At 43.5% G+C, this 20172-nt stretch overlaps 1 protein-coding gene across 4 annotated transcripts; it reads left to right on the plus strand.

Moving 5' to 3' along the window:
• Positions 1–2037: 2037 nt before the first annotated feature.
• On the plus strand, positions 2038–20004 carry HORMAD1 (HORMA domain containing 1). Of its 4 annotated transcripts, XR_007891708.1 has the most exons (14): positions 2038–3056; positions 3420–3564; positions 3868–3931; positions 6149–6185; positions 6592–6612; positions 6711–6737; positions 7401–7468; positions 10154–10305; positions 10906–11162; positions 13099–13162; positions 16510–16586; positions 17423–17506; positions 19019–19351; positions 19879–20004. XR_007891708.1 is itself a non-coding variant. In XM_051641354.1 (13 exons), exons 1-13 carry the CDS (start codon positions 3024–3026, stop codon positions 19097–19099), a joined length of 1110 nt encoding a protein of 369 aa, XP_051497314.1. In that variant the 5' UTR covers positions 2038–3023; the 3' UTR covers positions 19100–20004. The 4 variants fall into 4 exon arrangements, 3 of the variants coding, with proteins under 3 accessions (XP_051497314.1, XP_051497316.1, XP_051497315.1); XM_051641354.1 differs by having other exon boundaries at positions 19019–20004; XM_051641356.1 differs by lacking the exon at positions 17423–17506 and having other exon boundaries at positions 19019–20004.
• The last annotated feature ends 168 nt before the right edge of the window (positions 20005–20172 follow it).

A 20172-nucleotide genomic window follows, 5' to 3' on the forward strand; every position in this document is an offset into this window, starting at 1 on the left:
AATTATCTTTTCTAATCTCTTTTCCACCCCACACTGTCATACAAAAATGTACCATTTTCTCTCTGCTTTTTCCTTTTCTAGAGGGCCAATCTCCCCAGTGTTTTAGCATTATTCCTAAGGGACTATCTGGAGGGATAGCTGGCAACCCTCCCTTGGAACTGAAACCAGATCTAGTTATCTTCTGTCCCATCCTCTGAAAACTATCAGTCTGATCTTCCTAGGACTGATCTTCCTATAGGGCACCGGGCTATATATTCTAATCTCCCTATAGGGTACCTATCAGTCTCTCCCGGGACTGATCTTCCTATAAGGTACCAGACTATATATTCTAATCCTCCTATAGGGCAGCTATCAGTCTCTCCTGGGACTGATCTTCCAAAGTGCCTTCTCTCACACACCAGCCGCTGCCCCTCGTTCGTGGCTCACGCCCTCGCGGGCAATGAGAACCGCACTACTGGAGGGTCCGCACTCGCTTCGCCCTGATAGGGCGTCTCACTCACTCGCACTTCGGGAACCCGTATTCCCCGACCGAACGGAAATTCTCTTACCGGTAAATACTCTTCCCTGAGTCTTCGTCCGGATCTTCGTGCACAAAAATTATGGGGAACTGCAGTATCTATTTTAGTTCTTTGCTCACTTATCTCAGGGTTCGGAATACAGGACTTTAGCGCGGTTGTTCCAAACCTCGGGACCGTCCGAAGACGGGGGCGCCCCCCCGTAGGTAGGAACTCCGGCTAAAGTGCCTGTATCCGAGTCACGGCACCAAATTGTAATAGGCAATAAACAGCCAGAAAAATTTTAGAATTAATTAATTTATTTGAGGTAAGTGAGCAAACAGCGCTGGGCGGCCGAGATCCAGCACTGGGCACGCCGGGAGTCACCGCTCCACCAAGACGCGCGCTCGGGTCCTCGCGGGGTCCTTTCTTATAGAGTTCTTTTTCCCGCCGGTGCAAGGCTCCGCCTCTCCTTGGAAAATTCCATACTCTGCGTTCTTTTTCCCGCCGTTGCAAAGCTCTGCCCCTTCTTGGAAAATTCCATCTTCTGCATGGTGATAGCCGTTCCTCAGGACATGCGCAGTCACTCAAAATGTTATATAACTTAAGGTTTGATACATGACAGGGTATAGCTTCCAACATTAACTCTCACATAACCACAACATTCAATGCTTTACAAACATGAATATAACTTCTAACATTTAACAACCAGCATTTAACATAATTTCCAACATATAACAAACATAACTTCCAGCATTTTAATAAACATTGCATTTTAACATTCAACCATATACATTCACATTTGATCAGCAAATTGATTTCATGATTCACCTATAACAAAATACATTTATTTTATCCTAAAGTGGGGCCTACATCCCCTGCACTGAGGGATCACAAAGCTGTGCACACATCTCTGGCTACGTGGAGAAGACCTTCAGGTGGAGGGGGTCTTGAAGGCAGCGTCTCTGGAGCCCGTGTCCTGGCTCCCATTGTCCCAGTGAAGTCCTCACCCTGGCTGCCTATTTTTATTTTTATTTAGTTTGTGAGTTGGGAATAGAGGGTACAAAACATCCCCCTGATGCCAACAGCGTGTGTGAGGGGAAGCAGCTGGGGTTGATGTTCAGGACACCAAAATAAAGACCCTGCCCCTGCAGCTGCCGCCCCAGCCGCAGGACACAGCCCGGGCCAAGAACGGAGCTCGCATCGAGCGGGGAGGTAAAACTAATTCCAAGGGAAAAAAAGGGCTTCAAAGTGTAAAGTGTTGGCTGAGGCCACAACCCACCGAAAACCTTTGCATAAATTACACCGGCACGAGGCCTCCATGCTGCCCCCCCCGCCGCGCTGCGCACCGCCCGCCGCGGCCCCGCCCCCCGCCGCCATCTTGGCTGCGCGCCCGGAGGGGGGAGCGGCCCGTTCCCTGGCGCTGCGCACGGCCCGCAGCGGAGCCGGCAGCCAAGCCCCGCCCCCCCCACTTCACACGGCCCCCTGCCCTATAAAAGCTCCGGGAGCAGCTGCCGCGCGGTGCGCGCGGCGGGTCCCGGGAGGTGCGTTCTGGGCCTGAGGGTTTTGCCCGCTTGGTTTTTGCGCTGTTCCTCGTCTCCTGCGGGGTTTCCCCCGCCTGTGCTGTTCGTGCCTTCTGCCTCCGTTTGCAGGTGGCCTTCATACGCTGAGGGGCAGGTTGTCTTTTCTGGAAGTGTTAGTGTTGGGCGTTTCTCACAGGGGTGGTGGGGTTAGGCAGGTTTGTGGAGGCTCAGCTGAGGGAGGGATCAGTTTCCTGCAAGGTTCAGGGCCAGCGTCCTGCTTGGGAAAAGCATTTTCCGTGTCTGTAGGTGTTCCTTTTTTCCAGAGGGCAGGGAAGGCTTGTCTTGGGGAGTTGGGCTCACAGTTGGGAGGGCTAAAGGCTTAATTTAAGTGGGCCTCAAAAAGAATACTCGGGAGAAGGGTTTCTTCAACACTCATTTAAAAAACAGGAGAACAACCAAAGTCTGGTGGTGTTTTCCAAAGGCTCAGTGTTGACTGGAGTTGATAAGAATGTTGAGAGCCTCTTCTTAGGCCCTCTGGAAATCAGTTGGGCTGATGTCAGCACTTCAGAGCATTGCTTTCAATGGCTTGTGTTTCATATTGACACACAATATTCTAATTACCACATACTGCAGCTTCAGGGGAGGTCTGTGTTGTGAAAATCAAGACTCTAATACTGGTGACTATTAGATGAACCATCTGGCTCTGTTTCCTTAATGTTATGGGGTAGTTTTGGACTGATACAGATTATAAGATGATCTGAGCAACCTGATCTAGGGGGGAGGTCTTCCTGCCCGTGCAGGGGAGTTGGAACTGGGTGATCTTTAACGTCCCTTCCAGCTCTAACCATTCTATGATTCTATTAATTTTGTGGGCAGTGTTTGTAGGTTCACGTACTGACTTGGTAAAGCTGAGTAGCTGCAGTCTGGTCTGAGGTGGACTTGTGAGTGGTGGTCATACATGTGTTAATGCAAATGTTTTATTAACAGACAGAAGAGTACCTGCAAAATGGCAACTGCTCAGAAGCAAAGGAATAGTGTGGTATGATTTTCATGTGTATTTCAGCACAGTATGTTACATGAATCAGAAAAATCAGGGAATTTCAGCTGAAATAGCCCACCTAGGGCTCTGTAATATGTTTTTACTTGAAAATGGCAGGCTAATTCAGTCTTCTAACTATGAATAAAGTTGCTTAACAGCAAAATACTGTGAGCTTTGTGGTCATGCACTTGGTACAAATCAGCTATGTCCTGTGACACCAGGTGTTAGGAGTATGTGTAACTCTATAAATTACAACGCTCATGCTTTCCAATTAAATGAAAACATTAAGCAGGCATAGGACCAGATTGTAGACTGTACAGGTTTGTTGCTGTGAACAGAGATTTGATTCTTTCTAACTTTCAGAGTGCAGTTGTATTTCCTAACAAAATCGCTACTGAGCAGCAATCCCTGATGCTTGTGAAGAGGCTTCTGGCAGTAGCAGTCTCCTGCATCACTTATCTCAGAGGAATCTTTCCTGAAAGTGCCTATGGAACAAGATACATGGATGGTAACAGGCTGTTTTCATGGTTCTTTGCAAAATCTGTTGTCATAGGGTTGTTATAAAGTTAATTAGTGTTTTTAAATCTACTTGGTCTTCTTAATTAAAGGTAATAGCCATTTTCAATGACTGTCATGGAAACTAGTACCTTTATTGGTGAATTTTGTTGGGTAGTAGTGATGGTCACTCAGCAATTAAAACTACACCTACAACCACAGGCAATGTTACTTTTAGTTCTGCTTTTATAGATGCTTTTAGGGAATGAACTTAACTTAGCAATGTAGTTACATGTATGTATTCTCTTTTTTTGAGATCTCTGTGTCAAAATTCTGAGGGAAGACAAGAACTGTCCTGGCTCTACTCAGCTGGTGAAATGGTAGGTTAATTGCAGTGCATCAGTTACGCTTCATGGGATGCCAGATCTAAAAGATGCTTTTCTGGTTTGCAGACACAAAGTATGTTCACTTGTGAATGAGCAGCTGCCCAGGGAAATGTTTTTGGTGCATGAGGCACAGAATCCATGACGATTCTGTGATATTTATATTGTTAACAATTTTGTTTTCAATAGGAAGGCAAGAAGTGTGTTTTTCAGTAGAGAGATAATTGATTTGTAAAATGGTGCATCTATAACAGCTTACAATTTGATGCTTAGTAGGGCACAAATCTTTGTTTACAGTGTGATTATACTTTACATGTAGTTTCTGGGGATGTATATGAATGCTCAAGGCTGCACATAAGTGCAAAATTCTAAACAGTTATGCTTTCTTGAGCAGATTCAGTGTTACCATTTTCTTTTCTTAAAGGTCTTTCTCTCAGACTTGTATAAGAAAGAGATACTGTTGGCCTTCATATGCAACAGCAGAGTTGTGTCTGCAAACAACAGCCCAGCCACCTGTATGTTTTCACAGTTGAGTGTAAGTCACTCAACTGTCACTTTGGGGCTAGAGGTGTTTATTTTCCTTCTGCTCACAATAGCTGTGAGGTTTGATCATAGATGCTCTCCTTACTGTTTAGGAAAGAGTGGGCAAGGCCTTTGCCTTATGTACACATTCCTGGTTTTGTTAGCTCCATGTCATGGTTTGGCTCCAAGTTGCCAGTCAAACCAATAATGCTCTCAATCCCCCCAATTCCCCAAGGTAGGGAAAGAGGCACTAAAAAAAAGAGAGAGGCTTTCTGGTTTGAAAAGTGAAACAAATTTATTTTAATTATTAGTGATAGGGGAATATATGTATATTTATAAAGGGATGTGCAACACCTGATCCCCTCCCACCTCTCCCAATGACTCTCACAGACTCCTAGCTGAAAGGGGGAGAGTCCGAGTGTGTGGATGGGTCCTCGAATGTGGCTGTGAAGAGAAATGAAAAAAAAAAAGAGCCAAAGAGAGGGAGATAGAAGCAACAGTAAGCGAGAGAAAAAGGAAACCAAAGGCTTGACTTCTGTGATGTCTTAACCTATACCAAAAGCCAAATAGAGAAAATATTATGAGAAGGGTATATTCTGATTTGCTGATCTTGCTTTCAGTCTAGTCTGCTCCCCCTTGGGGGGAAACTGTAGACAGGAGCTTCAGAAGTGTCCTTGGTTGTTACCAGCCCACTGGCGCTGCTAAAAAAAAGTTCACTGAAAAGAAAAAAAAAATCAGCAAAGAGAAAATTCACTCCACCCTGGCTCAAACCAGGACACTTGATGAAGAGCATCTTTGCTCTATTCACACACTTGCCAGTTGTAGTTCAACAGGAGGTGTTGGAACAGATGCCGCGTTCAGCCAGGGGGGGAGTCGCAGCCACTGTTGGTGTTGAGAGATGTCGGGCTGAGCTCTGATGTTAAGGGTGAAATGAGTCATCTGCCCTTTGTCCAAGTGCAGGGGGTGGAGGGCAGGCTTCCTTTACTGTAACCTGGAATTTCTTAATTGCTATGCTGTGGTAGAGGGAACTGAAGTGGCGCTGGGTCATTTCACCTCACCTCACACATCCAGCACTCGAGGGCAGAGGCTGTGCAGGCTGACCAGAAAAAGCTGCCTGGCTTTTGTGTGAAGGGTGTGTGCTACCTGCCTGGAGTATACAGGTGAGTTGCCTTTCTTAACTCAGCATCAACTACACACCAAAGCCAGTTTTTGCTTGTTGACTACATTCAAAATAAATGTTAGAAAAAAACCAGAAGTTTTGCTTTCTTATTTGACTGCTTACATAAGAAGCAAAATGCAACATCTAATAAAAGCAGTAACATAACTCTTTTTTGCTTCAAAGATGTCAGCATTCAGCTGGAGTCCTGGTTTATAAACTTATCAATGAATACTGAAGGTATTTGAAAATGGCAGGCTTACCATTGCATTGTATTTTTACTGAGAAGTCATTTATTTACAGATTATATTTTTACTACTTATTCTGCAAAGAGGTTAGGATGATTTGGTGTTACAAAGATAGTAATTGCTTGTATTGTTACTAATAAGAAGATAGAATAATGGAATAAGTATTGCTCTGATGTAATATTAAGAAGACTAAACACAAGAATTTCATTTTTGGGACTACTTTATTTAGTCAGAAGTAAAGCAAATAGAAATTAGTGTTAGATGGACAATGTGATTTGATTTTTGCAGGATGTTAGGATGCTACGATGCCTTGCAGAAGAAATACGTAAGTCTTCCAGTGTCATTTAGCTATTTTTAATGTATTGAAACATGCATTATATCAGCCCATTTGCTGCCAGTGTAGTCACAGGACTTTCTGCCTAGGAATTAGCTGTGCTTTAGTATGTTCAAACAGTTAGCTATGGTGTGGGATGCACAGACATTTCAGGATAATATTCTTTGTAAGCAGAAACATTTAAATTTGGGGATGAGTAGGAATTTTCTTCTGCCAGCTGAGTAAGGCTGTTCTTAAACAGTTAAGGAGTTAAGTGTATGAAGAGGCTTCTCTTCAAACAGGTCTCAGTTGTCTATACTGGTTTCCAGAGCTAGAGAACTAAAACAGCTTGGTGAGCAGGATCAGTTATGGAATACATTTAATGTTCTTTTTCTTTCTCTAATTATGTTTCTGACAGCTAAGAATGATTGTCCTGGCAGTAAGTATCTGAAAAGTAAGGTACACATTTTTGAAGTTAGATGCTTAGAGATCTGTATTGCTCTTACTCTGTTTCCTCTCTTTACTTTAAAAATACAGGTCTACAGCCATCCAGAAGATCCTCAGGTAAGTCTGCTAGGATGTTTTACTGGGTGAAATGGGTGAACAATCAATAGTACTTAACCTTCACCTTAATGCACATTAAGAAATAAGAAAAGGACAACTTAAAATGTCAGACCTAACAATCACTAGAGCTCTTCGGAGCTGCCACATGATGACCTGCCTTTGTAGTGTCAGAATAACCTTTCTTAGGCCAGTACAAGAAACCCAAAGTGTTGTTGCAGAGTTAGGTGTGTAAAGATGCATCCTACTAACTCTGCGTAACAAATTAATGGCCTTTTGTGACAAACACAGTGTTGTTACTAACCACTGGGTGTCATCGTATCTCTGTTAGGTGTGTGAAGCATTCTTGGGGTGATTACAATGCAAATACATTTTTTCAATGGGAAGTCAAAAAGTGTGTGTTTCACACACAAAAAGCTGATGTTTCAAAATACTTTATCATGGTGATTCCTGGAAAATCATGTAGATCTTAATTTTTATTTTATTACAATTATGTACATTAATACTGTTAATTGTTACAGCATTAGAATGCTGTATTCCATGCATGTAAGCTCAGACAGGAGTTGCATTGTTTTCTTTAAATGCAAAGGTAATAGATTACTAGACAGCAGCAGCAGGAGCTTGCTTGACAGCTGATTGTTTAATAATTACTGGATTTCTTTGCAGACAATTACAGAATGTTACCACTTCAAATTCAAGTACACCCACAATGGGCCACTCCTGGATTTCAGCAGGTACTGTTACTGTGACTTTGTTCTGCTCTGTGGTTGTACAGTCCATTTGCATACACCTGAATGTAAAACCTTTGGATTGTATTTATTTGGTGTTTCCTTTATAAATTCTGGATCTTAAGATTAATTTTATCAACATACACTGTTAGCTTAGACTTATTCTTAAAATGCAATGAGTCATTTTGTCAGATTATGCCCATATTTTTAAATATCCACTCAAAAGATGATCCTCAGTGTCCCAGTCTAATAACTCTCTGACCAGATTCTTCAAGATATTCCATGTGTGAAAGGTGAAATGTTTTAATATCAGATTTACTTACTTGAAGATACCTGATGTTACGTGGGATTCCTTGTTAGCAGAGATAATACAAAAATACCCTGACAAATGTGAGCACCCATAGCAAGCAGAGCTGTCACCATCCCAAGTGTAGACTTAGGACAAGTGAGTACCAGTTCCCATTACTGGTCTCTGTCACACACTCACTATAAGGATGCTGGGCATCCCCCATCACAGGGAAGGAATATGTGAGTTGAAGCCAACTCCAGCCCATTGCTCTATTCAAAATAATTTTGTTGTTTAGTTACGATACTCTTTGGGCTGAACCACATATTCACTCAAGGAGACATTCATGTGCTTTGAATTAACTCGGGAAGAAACATTTGCACCACCAGCTGATCTGCTCAACTGACATAGCTGTTTATCTAAAATCATAGATCAAAGGGGTTGAAAGTGACCTCTGAAGACCATCCAAGTACCCTGCTGCAGCAGGGTCACCTGGGGCAGGTCACACAGGAACACATCCAGATGGGTCTTGAAGGAAACTCCACAGCCTCTCTGGGCAGCCTGTCCCAGGGCTCCCTCACCCTCACAGCAAAGAAGTTTCTCCTCATGTTGAGGTGGAACTTCCTGTGTTGTCACTTGGTGTCCTTTCCCCTCGTCCTGTCACAGGCACCACTGAACAGAGACTGGCCCATTCTTGACACCCCCCTGCAGATATCTATAGACATTAATCAGGTCCCCTCTCAGTCTTCTCCAGACTAAACAGCCCCAGGTCTCTCAGCCTTGCCTCGTATGGCAGATGTTCCAGTCCCTTCATCATCCTTGTAGCCTGCATTGGACTCTTTCCAGTAAATCCCTGTCCCTCTGGAACTGGACAGCCCAGAACTGAACAAAGTCCACCAGATGTGGTCTCCCCAGGGCAGAGCAGAGGGGGAGGAGAACCTCCCTTGACCTGCTGGCCACACTGTTCTTAATGCACCCCAAGGCACCATTGGCTCTCTTGGCCAGGAGGGCACACTGTTGTCCCATGGATCACTTGTTGTCCACCAGGACCCCAAGGTCCTTCTCCATGGGGCTGCTTTCTAGCAGCTCGACCCCTAATCTATACTGGTGCACAGTGGTTTTTCTCCCCAGGTGCAGGACTCTACATTTATTCATGTTGAACCTCATGAGGTTCCTCTTTGCCCAGCTCCCCAGTCTATCCAGATCTTGCTGAATGGCTGCACAGCCTTTAGGTGGATCAGCCATCCTTCCCAGCTTCATATCATGAATGTCATGAATGAAGGTAAAAAATGAAGGTCAGGTCCCCTGTACATCAAGATAAAGTCAGCTGTGGTCAGTGACACCCTGTGTCATGCTCTGAGCTTCAAGGGCCCATCGGTCTTGTGTGTCTCCACTGAGCCTTCTTCCATTGTAGGAGTTTATTGCTCTGTCACAGCTGCAAGGAAATGGCTTATTTTAAGGAAAGTAATTGTAATGTAGCAAGTTGATACCTAACAAACTTCTCACAGCCTTCCTGCTGCCTAGAATGCTTCTTAAATTGGCGGGGGGGGGAGGAAGCAACACCAAAAAAACCCCAAAAAAACCCAACCAACCAAAAAAAAAAAAACAGGCTGCAGCGTTGCAGACCTTGGTCTTTTGGGCCAAGTGGAGTTGCTTACACTGGTGGAAGGTGAAATGACTCTCAGCCACTCCAGCCTTAGTGTATTGGCATAAATTCATGCCAGGCTAACTTGAAAATATAAGGCATGGGCCTGGTTCTCTGAGACCCTGTAAGGGAGATGATAATCATCTGCAGAGGGGTGAGGTGTTTGGGGTGCTGCCAAGAAACAGTTATCAGTGGAGAAGCTCAGTTGCTCACCTTGCTCTGACTGTTCTGCTTGTCAGGTGAGCTGAGTGGCTGTGAGGAGCAGGTGGAGAGCATTTCTGGTGGCAGTGAGGTAGGGTTTGGGTCAGCTGCTGTAGAACTGGAACATGGAATGTCAGAGCTGGGTGCCAAGACTCAGGCTTGCGTTTTCATAGTCACTGTTCTTGTCAGTCAGTGGTGTAACTCGGTTTAGTTAAGGAAAAGTAGTTATGTAAGACTTGGCTTTCAGAAGCTTTTGGGGCTTTCACAACTACCCACTTTTTCCTTTCACATTGGGTGTTTTTAAATTGTGTAATGTAAAATAGTGTAGCTTGTCACAGCTGCTGAGCCATCATGCTTTCATGATGCCCATGGCTCAGGATTTGATCTTCCAAGCAAAAAACAGGTTGCTCAGACCATATTAGAAACTGCAGTGCCCATAATTTCAGAACATAGACAATAAATATGTCTGCTACTGACATTCAGTGTTTAACAGTCATGTATCTTAATACCATAAACAGCCTACTCTGCTTTTAAAAAAGTCTGAATACTTTGGTTTTAGTAAGAATAAAAGGAATGATTCCACCATCACCTGTGCAGACACCAAGAAAGCAAGTTTGCTGCTCATCCGCAAGATTTATGTTCTGATGCAGAACCTGAGCCCGTTACCAAATGATGTTTGCCTGACTATGAAGCTGTTTTATTATGACGAAGGTATTCCACTATTACCTTTATTTACCATTGGGGTTCAGACATGGGAAAACAATTCAAATAAATACTTTAATGTATAATCATTACAGTTGCTGGAATGTGTGAAATGATGTTATTTTGCTTCTGTCTGTTTCTCATGACAATTTCTAAAATCCTGGGGAAGTGGATTTGACCTCACTGTAGGAACACAACCTTGTTACCAAGGTCATTGGAGCAAGGATTTCAGTGTGCTTGAAAAACAAATTGAGTTTTCTTCACTATGTTAGGATGTAACAGGTTTGCCAGATTAGTTCTAGTTTGGATGACTATTTAAATGTCTCTGCTTTCAGAATGTATGATTGCTTTGTCATGAAAAATCAGAGCTTCTAGCTCACCTATCTGCATGTATAAGCTATTACAAATAGCTTTATCTGGCTTTGCCTGTTGTGTAGGGAAAAAACTTCATTTAATATAAGGTAAATACAATTTTCCTTCCCCTGCACATTTTTTTTGGAGCAGCTCTTGGTATTTAAAGGGGAAAAGAGTCTTTTTGCCACACAAGTTAAAATTTATTTTACAAGAATGTGTTTCATTCTAGCACATGTAATGAATTCTTTTCTACAGTTACACCATCTGATTACCAACCTCCTGGTTTTAAGGAGAGTGAATGTGAGGGGATGATATTTGAAGGGGAGCCAATGTATCTGAATGTGGGTGAAGTGCCAACACCTTTTCATATGCTGAAAGTTAAAGTTACAACTGAAAAGCAACGGATGGAAAATATTGATCAAAGCATCCTGAAGCATGGAGAGACTAATGTGCCTCTGCAGGTGCTCAGAGGGGACAGAGATGATCCAGAGGAAGAGAACCAGGACATGAATGTAAGAGCGCAAAAGTTTTGTGCAGCTTGTTGAAATGTTTGTGATTTATATTTTGAAAAGAGCCGTTAATTGTTTTACTGCATGTCTTTCTATAATTATAGAATATTACAATGGTTTGGGTTGGAAGGGACCTTAAAGCTCATCTAGTCCCAAACCCCCTGCATGGGCAAGAACACCGCCCACCAGACTAGGTTGCTCCAAGCCTCATCCAGCTTGCCTTGGACACTCCGATGAATGGGGCAGCCTCAGCTTCCCTGGGCAACTTGTCTCACCACCCTCACAGGGAAGAAATTCTTCCTAATGTCTAGCCTAAATCTGCCCTCTTTCAGGGTTTAAGCAAGAAAGTAGTTCTACCATACATTTTTACTTCAATTTTACAGCTTCAGCATATAATGCCAGTCAGCAGCAGCTCACATTGTGGGAGAGCAGAGAGGAGCAGCAGGGTGAGGGGCTGAGGGGCAGCCTTGTGCTCTGGTTGCAGGTCCCATGGATTCAGCTCAGTGTGCAGGATGCAGGTGAAGTCTCCTTGGAGCTCTCCTGTACCTGTCCTGAGTGAGCTGCTGCAGCCAGGCAGTACTGACTGGCCAGACATTTGCTTTGGGATCCTCTTGCACAACTATGATGCCTCAGCTGAAATTAAACTCAATTCTGCATTGGGATATTTCACTGTGAATATCTGTCCAGAAATAGCTCAAAGTGAAGCCTGCAGGAGCTCATCCTGCTGCTGCTGCTCGGGGGATGGCTGAGCAGGCTTCCGTGGTTGGAGGGCTGTATTTCTGGGGTCAGCTGCGGCAGGCAGGAGGTACCTTCAGGGTGCTGGTTGACAGCTGACTTAATATGAGCCAGTGCATGCCCAGGTGGCCAAGAAGGCCACCAGCATCCTGGCCTGCATCAGGAATAGCATGGCCAGCAGAAGCAGGGAGGTGATCGTGCCCCTGCACTCGGCACTGGTGGGGCTGCAGCTCGAGCACTAGGATTGGTTCTGGGCCCCTCACTACAAGAAGGATGTCAAGTTGCTGGAGCGTGTCCAGAGAAGAGCCACCAAGCTGGTGAAAGGTCTGGAGAACAAGTCCTACGAGAAGAGGCTGAGGGAACTGGGATTGTTTAGTTTGGAGAAGAGGAGGTCGAGGGAAGACCTCATTGCTCTCTACAACTACCTGAAAGGAGGTTGTAGGGAGGTGGGAGTTGGGCTCTTCTCTCGAGTGAATAGTGACAGCACCAGAGGAAATGGCCTGAAGTTGCTCCAGGGGAGGTTTAGATTGGATGTTATAAAGAATTTCTTTACCAAAAGAATGGTTGGACAGTGCAACAGGCTGCCCAGGGAGGTGGTGGAGTCAGCATCCCTGGGAGTGTTTAAAAGAAATAGAGATGTGGTGCTCAGGGACATGATTTAAGCCCTGAACAGGTAGATGAGGTTATGGTTTGTGGATTGAGGTTATGGTTGGACTTGGTCATCTTCAAGGTCTTATCCAACTAGGATGATTCTGTGTTTCTGTGTTAAAATGTGCACATCCATGTGCTGATCTCTGCTGTCCAGAGGTGAGAAGGAGCTTCAGAGCTTTGGGCCCCTCCCCCTCAATTAGCATTCCTGGGGAGGCCTGGAGGTGATGAGGTGGAAATAAGCTGCTTGGCCCTCTGAATCTCCACCTGCCTCTGAACTGCTGTTTCACAGGCATGGAAAGCAGCAATTAATGCACTGATAGTTCTTCTTTCAACACCTATTGTTACAAGTTTAGTATTTTCTACAGCTGTTTTTCTTGATTGTTGAATTAAATGTGTGCTTGCATTAATAATTAATCCTGAGCTAATCTGTCATGTCAGGTTAAATCATTTCAATACAGTTTGTTCCACTGAGAATCTAACAAGCTCTGGCCCTAAGTACAAACCCTCTTCCTTACTTGTCTGCAGCAAGTGATAGACCTTTTTCTTAATTTAGGAAGATCCTGTCTTGGATAATGAAGTGGAAGAGAGGAATAATGTAAATGTTTCAGAAGCTCAAGGTAACATTTATGTATATTTTTCAAATCTCTTCAGTCTGTGCCTCTTTTTTTTCATGTTACTAAAAGGAAACATCACATTTCTGATGTAGGCCACTATATTAAAATTTAAATTAAATTTTCTTCACCTACATGTTACACCTTTTGTTTCTGTCATGACTTTGTTCTTTGAAGCACTTGGTTAGCAAGTGCGTGTTTTCAGATTTCTGGTTTAAAATTCTCATCTTCCCTGCCATCTTATCAGATAAGCTAAATTTAATGGCTTCCATGCTTAGAAGTAATTTTTGTTGTTTTTTCTATTATTGTTCTTACTATGTTTTTACTACTATACTTAATTTCTACCTGAAGCTTTGCAGGGGTGTTGTGCTCTTGAGTTCATTATTGCTGACTTGGGAAGCAGAATTATTTGTGAAAAAAACAGTACAGGTCTATTTTTGTTTCAATCACAGCTGTTTGGGCTCTGTCTTCACAGCTTCAGCCACTAAGTTTAGCAGAAATACTACTTTTAGCCACCTTTTTTCCCTTGACCTCTGACTGCAGCAGGGTCACAGCCTGAGTCTGCAACCCCTACCTGCTTCAGCCTGTAGTTGTGGAGGAATTGAGACCATCAGGGCTTGTGTACCTAGAGTTTCTGCTGAATGACACCCATGGAAGTATATGTTGCATGTTCTTCTGTACAAAGGAAGTTGTTAATTTCTGCTACTCCTGATACAATCAGTAACTTCATCTCAATGTCTTTTGTTCTACGGATAATTGTGGGATTGTGCTGCTGGCTATTTGAGTGCCTTTTCCAGCTGCTTTATTTCAGGGCTTGCTCTGGACCTGCGTGCCCTTTTTTCTTACTGTGCACATAGAGCATTTTGATAATTGCAAGTGAACCTTTTAAACTTTAGTTTTTAATAGGTATAGGTTCTAGCAAAGCATTTTTGTTTGTATGGATCTCAGCAAACTGAGTTTCCTTAAGTAAAATCTTGACATGGTAAAAAATCTGTCATTGTAAAACTATGCAAACAATGTGAGTAGCAGCAAAAAGCATTTCAGGTGGAAGCCTATAAGGCAGCACTTCGCAAGAAGGCACTGAAAACATTCACTTATGTTTTATTTTTTAAAAAGTTTAATGTAACAACTTCAATAAGCAATTGAACTGACAGTTCTGCAGAGAATATAATAAAACCTGCTGGTTTGAAAGCACTCTGTGGACTCTTTAACTGTAAGGCAAAGCTACCTTCTCCCTTGTGACCAAATAAAGAGTTATGCCCTTCCACTTATGCAGGACATGAGGAAGAACCTGCTCATCCTTTCTGATGAAAACCAGCAGTGCCTGTCTCATGTTTTTCTTAGCCTTTAGACATATTGTTCCTGCATTGTTTACTTACAGTTGTATAAGTGTCCTCCACTGTAAACTCAATGCAGAGGTCCCAATAACTGTCCTGGCTACACCAGCCTGACTACAGCTCCACCAGAAACACTCCCTGGAAATGCTGATCTGTTGGGTTTTTTTTAGTCAGTGCTCCAAGATGTGGACCCAGGCTGTCTCCCAACTCAAAACATCAGGCAGCAAACTCTGTCCTCAGGGGTCTCTGAGCAGAAGCTTCCCTTTAGGATTTTAAAGAAACTAGGATGAAAAGTAGATGATGACTTATCTTCAGATTCCCCAAAATAGCACAGGGCCTCAAAGACTGAACTTTTTGACCAAACAGACTGAAGAATAAATTGCTGCTTGTTGATCTGCTCATCACGGAGAGCCTGTGGAGGAAGCATCCAGCCAATCCTGGTACCCATTTGTTGTACATTATGCATTTCAAACATAGCAAAGAAAGATCAAAGAGGAAATCAGTCCTTTTTGGAGTAAGATTAAGTAGAGCTGAGTATGCTGAATTCTGATGTGCTGATGGGATAGCTAAAGGAACAGTTCTCAAGGCTGTGAAGTGAAAACCCAGACTTTGCCACCAAAATGGGGAGGGATGATGACACAAGACATGACCTTTTATTTGTCTCAGAAGCCTGTGTAAAATGTTTTTTTTTGAGGTAGAGGTTTCTGTGGAGCTAATGACCTAGAAGAAATGCCCATTAGTGTTGCTGCTTTAGTTCACTCTTCTTAAGGTATTTCCCTAAATTTGCTTCTGGTTTAAAATATCAGTCTCCTTCTGAAGACTTCAGAAAGACAAATTGCCACAAAAACTTCCAGATATGTTGCTTTCCACATAAAGGTGAAAGTGGCTGCTCTGTCAGTGCTGAGGTGGTTGGTCCAACCAACCCAACCCAACAAGACAAGCAGCTTCTTGGGGCTGCCATGGTGTCCAGGTGCTTGTGGAGGCAGTTGGACAAAGCAAGTGAGTCTGGATTTTATTTTTTTAAGATGGGTTGGAATATCCTGCCACTCGAGCAACACTGAACGGGCTATGCTGAGTATTTAAATAGTGGCATGAATATTTTGGGTTGTTTGGTGTGGTGGGTTTTTTCAGAAATACTATGTGCAGCTTTGCAAAGGTATTTTCATGCTGTTCAAAAATAAACATGGATACATGTAGGAAACAGCATGTGTAAATCATTGTTTTTATCTTGACTATGCTAGTAGGCTGCAGAGCTGGAATAACAACATAAAGCTGTATTTGGTGCTTCTAGATGTTCCAAAATCATGCAAAAATGCAGCAAACTGCTTGTTCTATGGAGTTGGTATAAATGTGTTATCTACAGGAAGTGCCAGACTGTGGGAAATGCATTTGTTGCCCTGAAATTCTTAAGTAACTTCCCCAGCTGAAACACATTCATCTTGAACCAGTTCCTGCTTACATCTGTATCCTAGGGGAAAACCAGCATGGGTTAGAAGCAACAGCAAAAAATCTCCAGAGCTGACTGCTCATTCTTAGGGGGCTGTTGATGAAGCTGCAGGCAATGACAAGGGGAGCTGGTGGCTACAGGACTGACAGCCAAAGTTGGCTGGTTCTGTGTGGTTGGGTGACAAAATGACAGCTATCCCTGTTCTGCAGCACAAAAGGGGCTTGTGAGGCTTTTTACTTGGGAGGAAATGCCAGGGTAGCTGAGCCTTTAGCAGTGCAGTGTATGAAGGAGCCTGAGGATGAAGCCCCACTCTCCCAGACATCTTGGGTGTAAATCTGTGCTACCTGTCATAAACATCTCTTGAGTTCCTGGGGTAGGAAGTTGTGATGGGAAATCACTGACTTAAAGATGTAAGAGTGTGAAGCTTGGTGGAGTTAAGGACTTGCTTTTGAAGAGAATCTGGGCCCTTCTCAAGTACCTTCTGTTCATGAAGTGCCCATGTTCCTTGTGGTAAAACATCAGTATTAAAGGCTGATAGTGTGCTTTATGATTTGACAACTCTTTTACAGAACCGAATTTAACTTGTGAAGAAGATGAAGTTACAAAGGCTGGAAGGAACCAGAGTCTGAATGTTTCTAATCCTCAGGTATGAAAACTGCACTCTGTCATCTTAAAGTTTAACTAGAGCTTTTCTGAAGCTTCTTTCCTACTTTGAGTGGTTAATGGGTATTCTGCTACAGGTTTATTTACCATAGTCAGTAGTTTTCAGCGATAAAATGCCTTTACAGTTTACTTTCCAGAGTTTAATATTCTAAAGCAGTAACAAAAGTCTTCTCTGTGATGCAGTTCTCAAACCTAACAGATGGTCTGACTGTTATTTCTGCTATTTCTGACAGGTAACAGTAAGTGACTTTCTGTATAGAACTAGCCAGTGCTTTGATCTGGCACAGCTCCTTGGCACTTTCAGCTGTAAATAGTCCTGCTGAGAAGGGGAGACCTCAAGAGCACCTTCTAGTGCCTGAGGGGGCTCCAGGAAAGCTGGGGAGGGGCTTTTCACCAAAGAGGGCAGTGACAAAACAAAGGGTAATAGTTGTAAACTGAAAGAGGGGAGATTTAGGTTGGCCATCAGGGAGAAACTCTTCACCATGAGGGTAGGAAGGTGCTGGAATATGTTGCCCAGGGAGGTTGTGGAAGCCCCATTCTTGGAGCTGTTCAAGGCCAGGCTTGTGCAGCCTGGTCTGGTGGGAGCTGTCCCTGCTCAGAGCAGGGAGGTTGGAACCTGATGATCTTTAAGGTCCCTTCCAACCTCAATCATTCTATGATTCTGTGACTTCAGTGGGTGTGTACTGGGTGTAAATGGCAGCTCAAGTGCTGTGGTGAGCACAGCCAGAGCTCTGCACACAGCAGTGCTGAACCCTGCTGTAGCCTCTAATATATATATATTACTGCTGTCACAAGGCAACATCTATTTCCTGATTTTAGGTCGATCATTTGGCAAGTAAGACATCTGAACTTAATATGTCAGAGAGCAGGACAAGAAGTGGAAAGATATTTCAAGCCAGCACTGTCAGTACATTTTTTTTCTCTAATTCTCTTCTTTCTAATTGTTCTTATTTATGCATTTTTCTATTCCAAACAGTGATTAAAACTCTAAGCTTTAATATATTTCATGTTGACAGAATGGAATTCTCCTCACTTCTGAAATTCCCATGAAATTCAACACATGTGAATTCCTAGTGTCTAAATCCCAAAGAGTTAAAAGCTGAGTGTTAGTGTAGTTAAAAGAGGTTGAGAAAGAGTAATTAGGATTTATTTATACAGTCTTGAGAGTGTGTTTAGCCGGATTCCCCACTGGTTGAATCTGTTGTGGGTAGTAGTATGTGCCAGCAGAGATCCCCAGCCCAGTGCACCATATGCTTGTGAGTGATTTTACCTGGGAAAAATGAAGCCAAAATTCTAACCTCAGCTCTGTGACTCACTCATACCAAGAAAAATCCATTATTTCTTTGCTTTCACGACCTTGCAGTAGATCAGGCTTGTAGCTGGCACTACTTGTGGGGAGCCAGATTCCTTCAGCATTGCACGGGTGGAGAAGAAGTTGTGTTCAGGGTGTAATTTGGCCTTTGGGGTTGGCATTGGAGTGGCACTGGGCGTCCCCAGCTATCTGTTGCTGCTGCCTTTACCAACTGAGCTTGGTAGCTTCAGCTTTTTGAGGCTCAGGGGCTTCACAGGACCTCAGTATCTCTCAGAATTACTTCTCAGCTTCTTCTCAAACAAAGCTGTGGGGTCAATACTGCCATTCTGGTCAATAAACAAGGGCTCTTTTGCAGCCAGGAGGGGAAATTACATGTCAGGGTCAAGGAAAATCATAGCCTTCCTGTCTGCACTCAGGAAAGCTCATCATTAATTTTTAGTGCAGTAATTGGGTAAATATTGTGCTGTTTGATTGTTGCCAGTAGTTCTCTACTAAAGGCTGATGGAAATCAAGCTTGGGAGCGTGTAAAATTCATTCCTTGGCAGAATGTTCTAAAGAAATCTGGAAGATAAATTGCTCTTTGCCTTAAATGTATCTGTGTATGAAAGCTGAATGTGAGAAGGGCTATCAGAGTTTTGCAACAAATCAATGACGTGGAAATGTTAAAGTCAGAACATGATTCAGTCTGTTTATAACATGCTGACCACGTAATAGATTTTTTTCGCTTCCAACCCCAGGGTCATTTGCAGTATTTCTTATGTTATTCAGTGATACGGGGGATAAAAAAAACCCAGCCAACATAATTCTGTATGGTCACTATCACCGTATATTTCTCTAACAAAAAGCATTTATTAATGAACTTAATAATAGAATTTAAACAGATAATGAAAAGCACAGTAGAAGGGTTAATTCTGCTGGCAAATAGTATCCAGATGTATTCTGGGCAGGACCAGGTAATAGGATGGAGCCAGAGGCTCAGAGGCAGTTCCGGGTCACCAGCTGCCTTGCTCCGTGTTGGTGTTTCCCCAGTTGAAGTTGCCCACTCCTGGAGCAGGCCTGTTCCATGTGGCAACCTGCAATGCAGTGTTTGTTTTCTTTTGCAGGTTTATCAGTTTGAACCCTCATCTAGTCAAGACGTGCTGCCAAAAAGGAGAAAGATCAGTGAACCAAAGGAGCAGTTTTAGATCCGCATCTCTCTGCTGTTTGTTTTGACTTGTTCTCCACTTCCGTTTTGTTGTTTAATAGGAATGTTCATATTTAAATATCTTGTAGGGATCTTTTCTATGTGCAGTAAAAGTGGTAAGTGTTTAAGGAAAGAAAAACCATCAAGAAGTTCAGCTGAAGAAACCAGAACTTGTTATAGGAGGTTGTACCCCATCAGGAGAAACAGAAGGTACCTGACTGCAGATGGACCTGAGACAGTTTCTGTCACAAAGGTGATTTGGAGGATTTGACTCCCTGCTCTTAATATGTTTAAATCCTGATGGTGATGGTGTCATGTTCCTGACCCACAGCACAAGGTTTCACAGGTAGCTGTGGGCTGTATTTCAGAGCTGAGGAACTCCTTGTCCAGAACTTCCTATGGGGCACAAACCCCCTTGAGTCTTGGGTTCATTTCCAGAGCGTTCAGGAGCAGGTTCTGCAGGGTTATGCTGTCAGTTACAGCGAGATCACAGTTTTTGCTTTTACTGCTGGGACACTTGTGCGTGGGGGGGCTTGATTATCTCAGACTGAAGGCACCAGACTCCAGTAAAAAACAAGCATCCTTCATAGCTTTGATTATGTATTTCATGTCAAAATGTAGGAATTTCTGTGCAGCTGCAAGGAGGCATTGGTTTGTGATTAGAAACCAAGTATGAATCTGTGGCAGGCATCTGTTACAAGTGTGAGATTTGAACAAACCGGTGTGTACTTAAAATGATTTAACTGCAGAAGTTGGACATGGTGCCTTTTCTTTGTCTAGTGACAAGATGTTTCTGCAAGGTGAAGAGCTGCCACTGTCTTCAGTGAGGAGAGCTGAACATGCCTTGACGTTTCTGACTTAAGAATGGCGTGTTATCATTCCTCAATTAAAACTGTTAACGTTTAATTGCCGTGTGTTTCTTGGGGGTCTTAAGGAAACGCGGGTGCCCTGTGGCCGCTCTGGGTTGCCGAGGCGGGGGGTAACGCCTTCCTCTGCGGGGCTGGGCCCGCGGCAGAACCGCCCGGCCCCGCCTGCAGGGAACGTGCGGGGCCGAGCGGGGCGGGGGGCGAAGAG

This window comes from Apus apus, chromosome 27, assembly GCF_020740795.1.
Source record: "Apus apus isolate bApuApu2 chromosome 27, bApuApu2.pri.cur, whole genome shotgun sequence".
Lineage (NCBI taxonomy): Eukaryota > Metazoa > Chordata > Aves > Apodiformes > Apodidae > Apus > Apus apus.

Coding starts and splice junctions, on each gene's coding strand:
- HORMAD1 (XM_051641354.1), top strand. CDS start 3,024: ATGGCAACTGCTCAGAAGCAAAGGAATAGTGTG. Junction 3,932..6,148: donor TCTACTCAGCTGGTGAAATG/GTAGGTTAATTG, acceptor TGATTTTTGCAG/GATGTTAGGATGCTACGATG. Junction 11,163..13,098: donor AAGAGAACCAGGACATGAAT/GTAAGAGCGCAA, acceptor TTCTTAATTTAG/GAAGATCCTGTCTTGGATAA.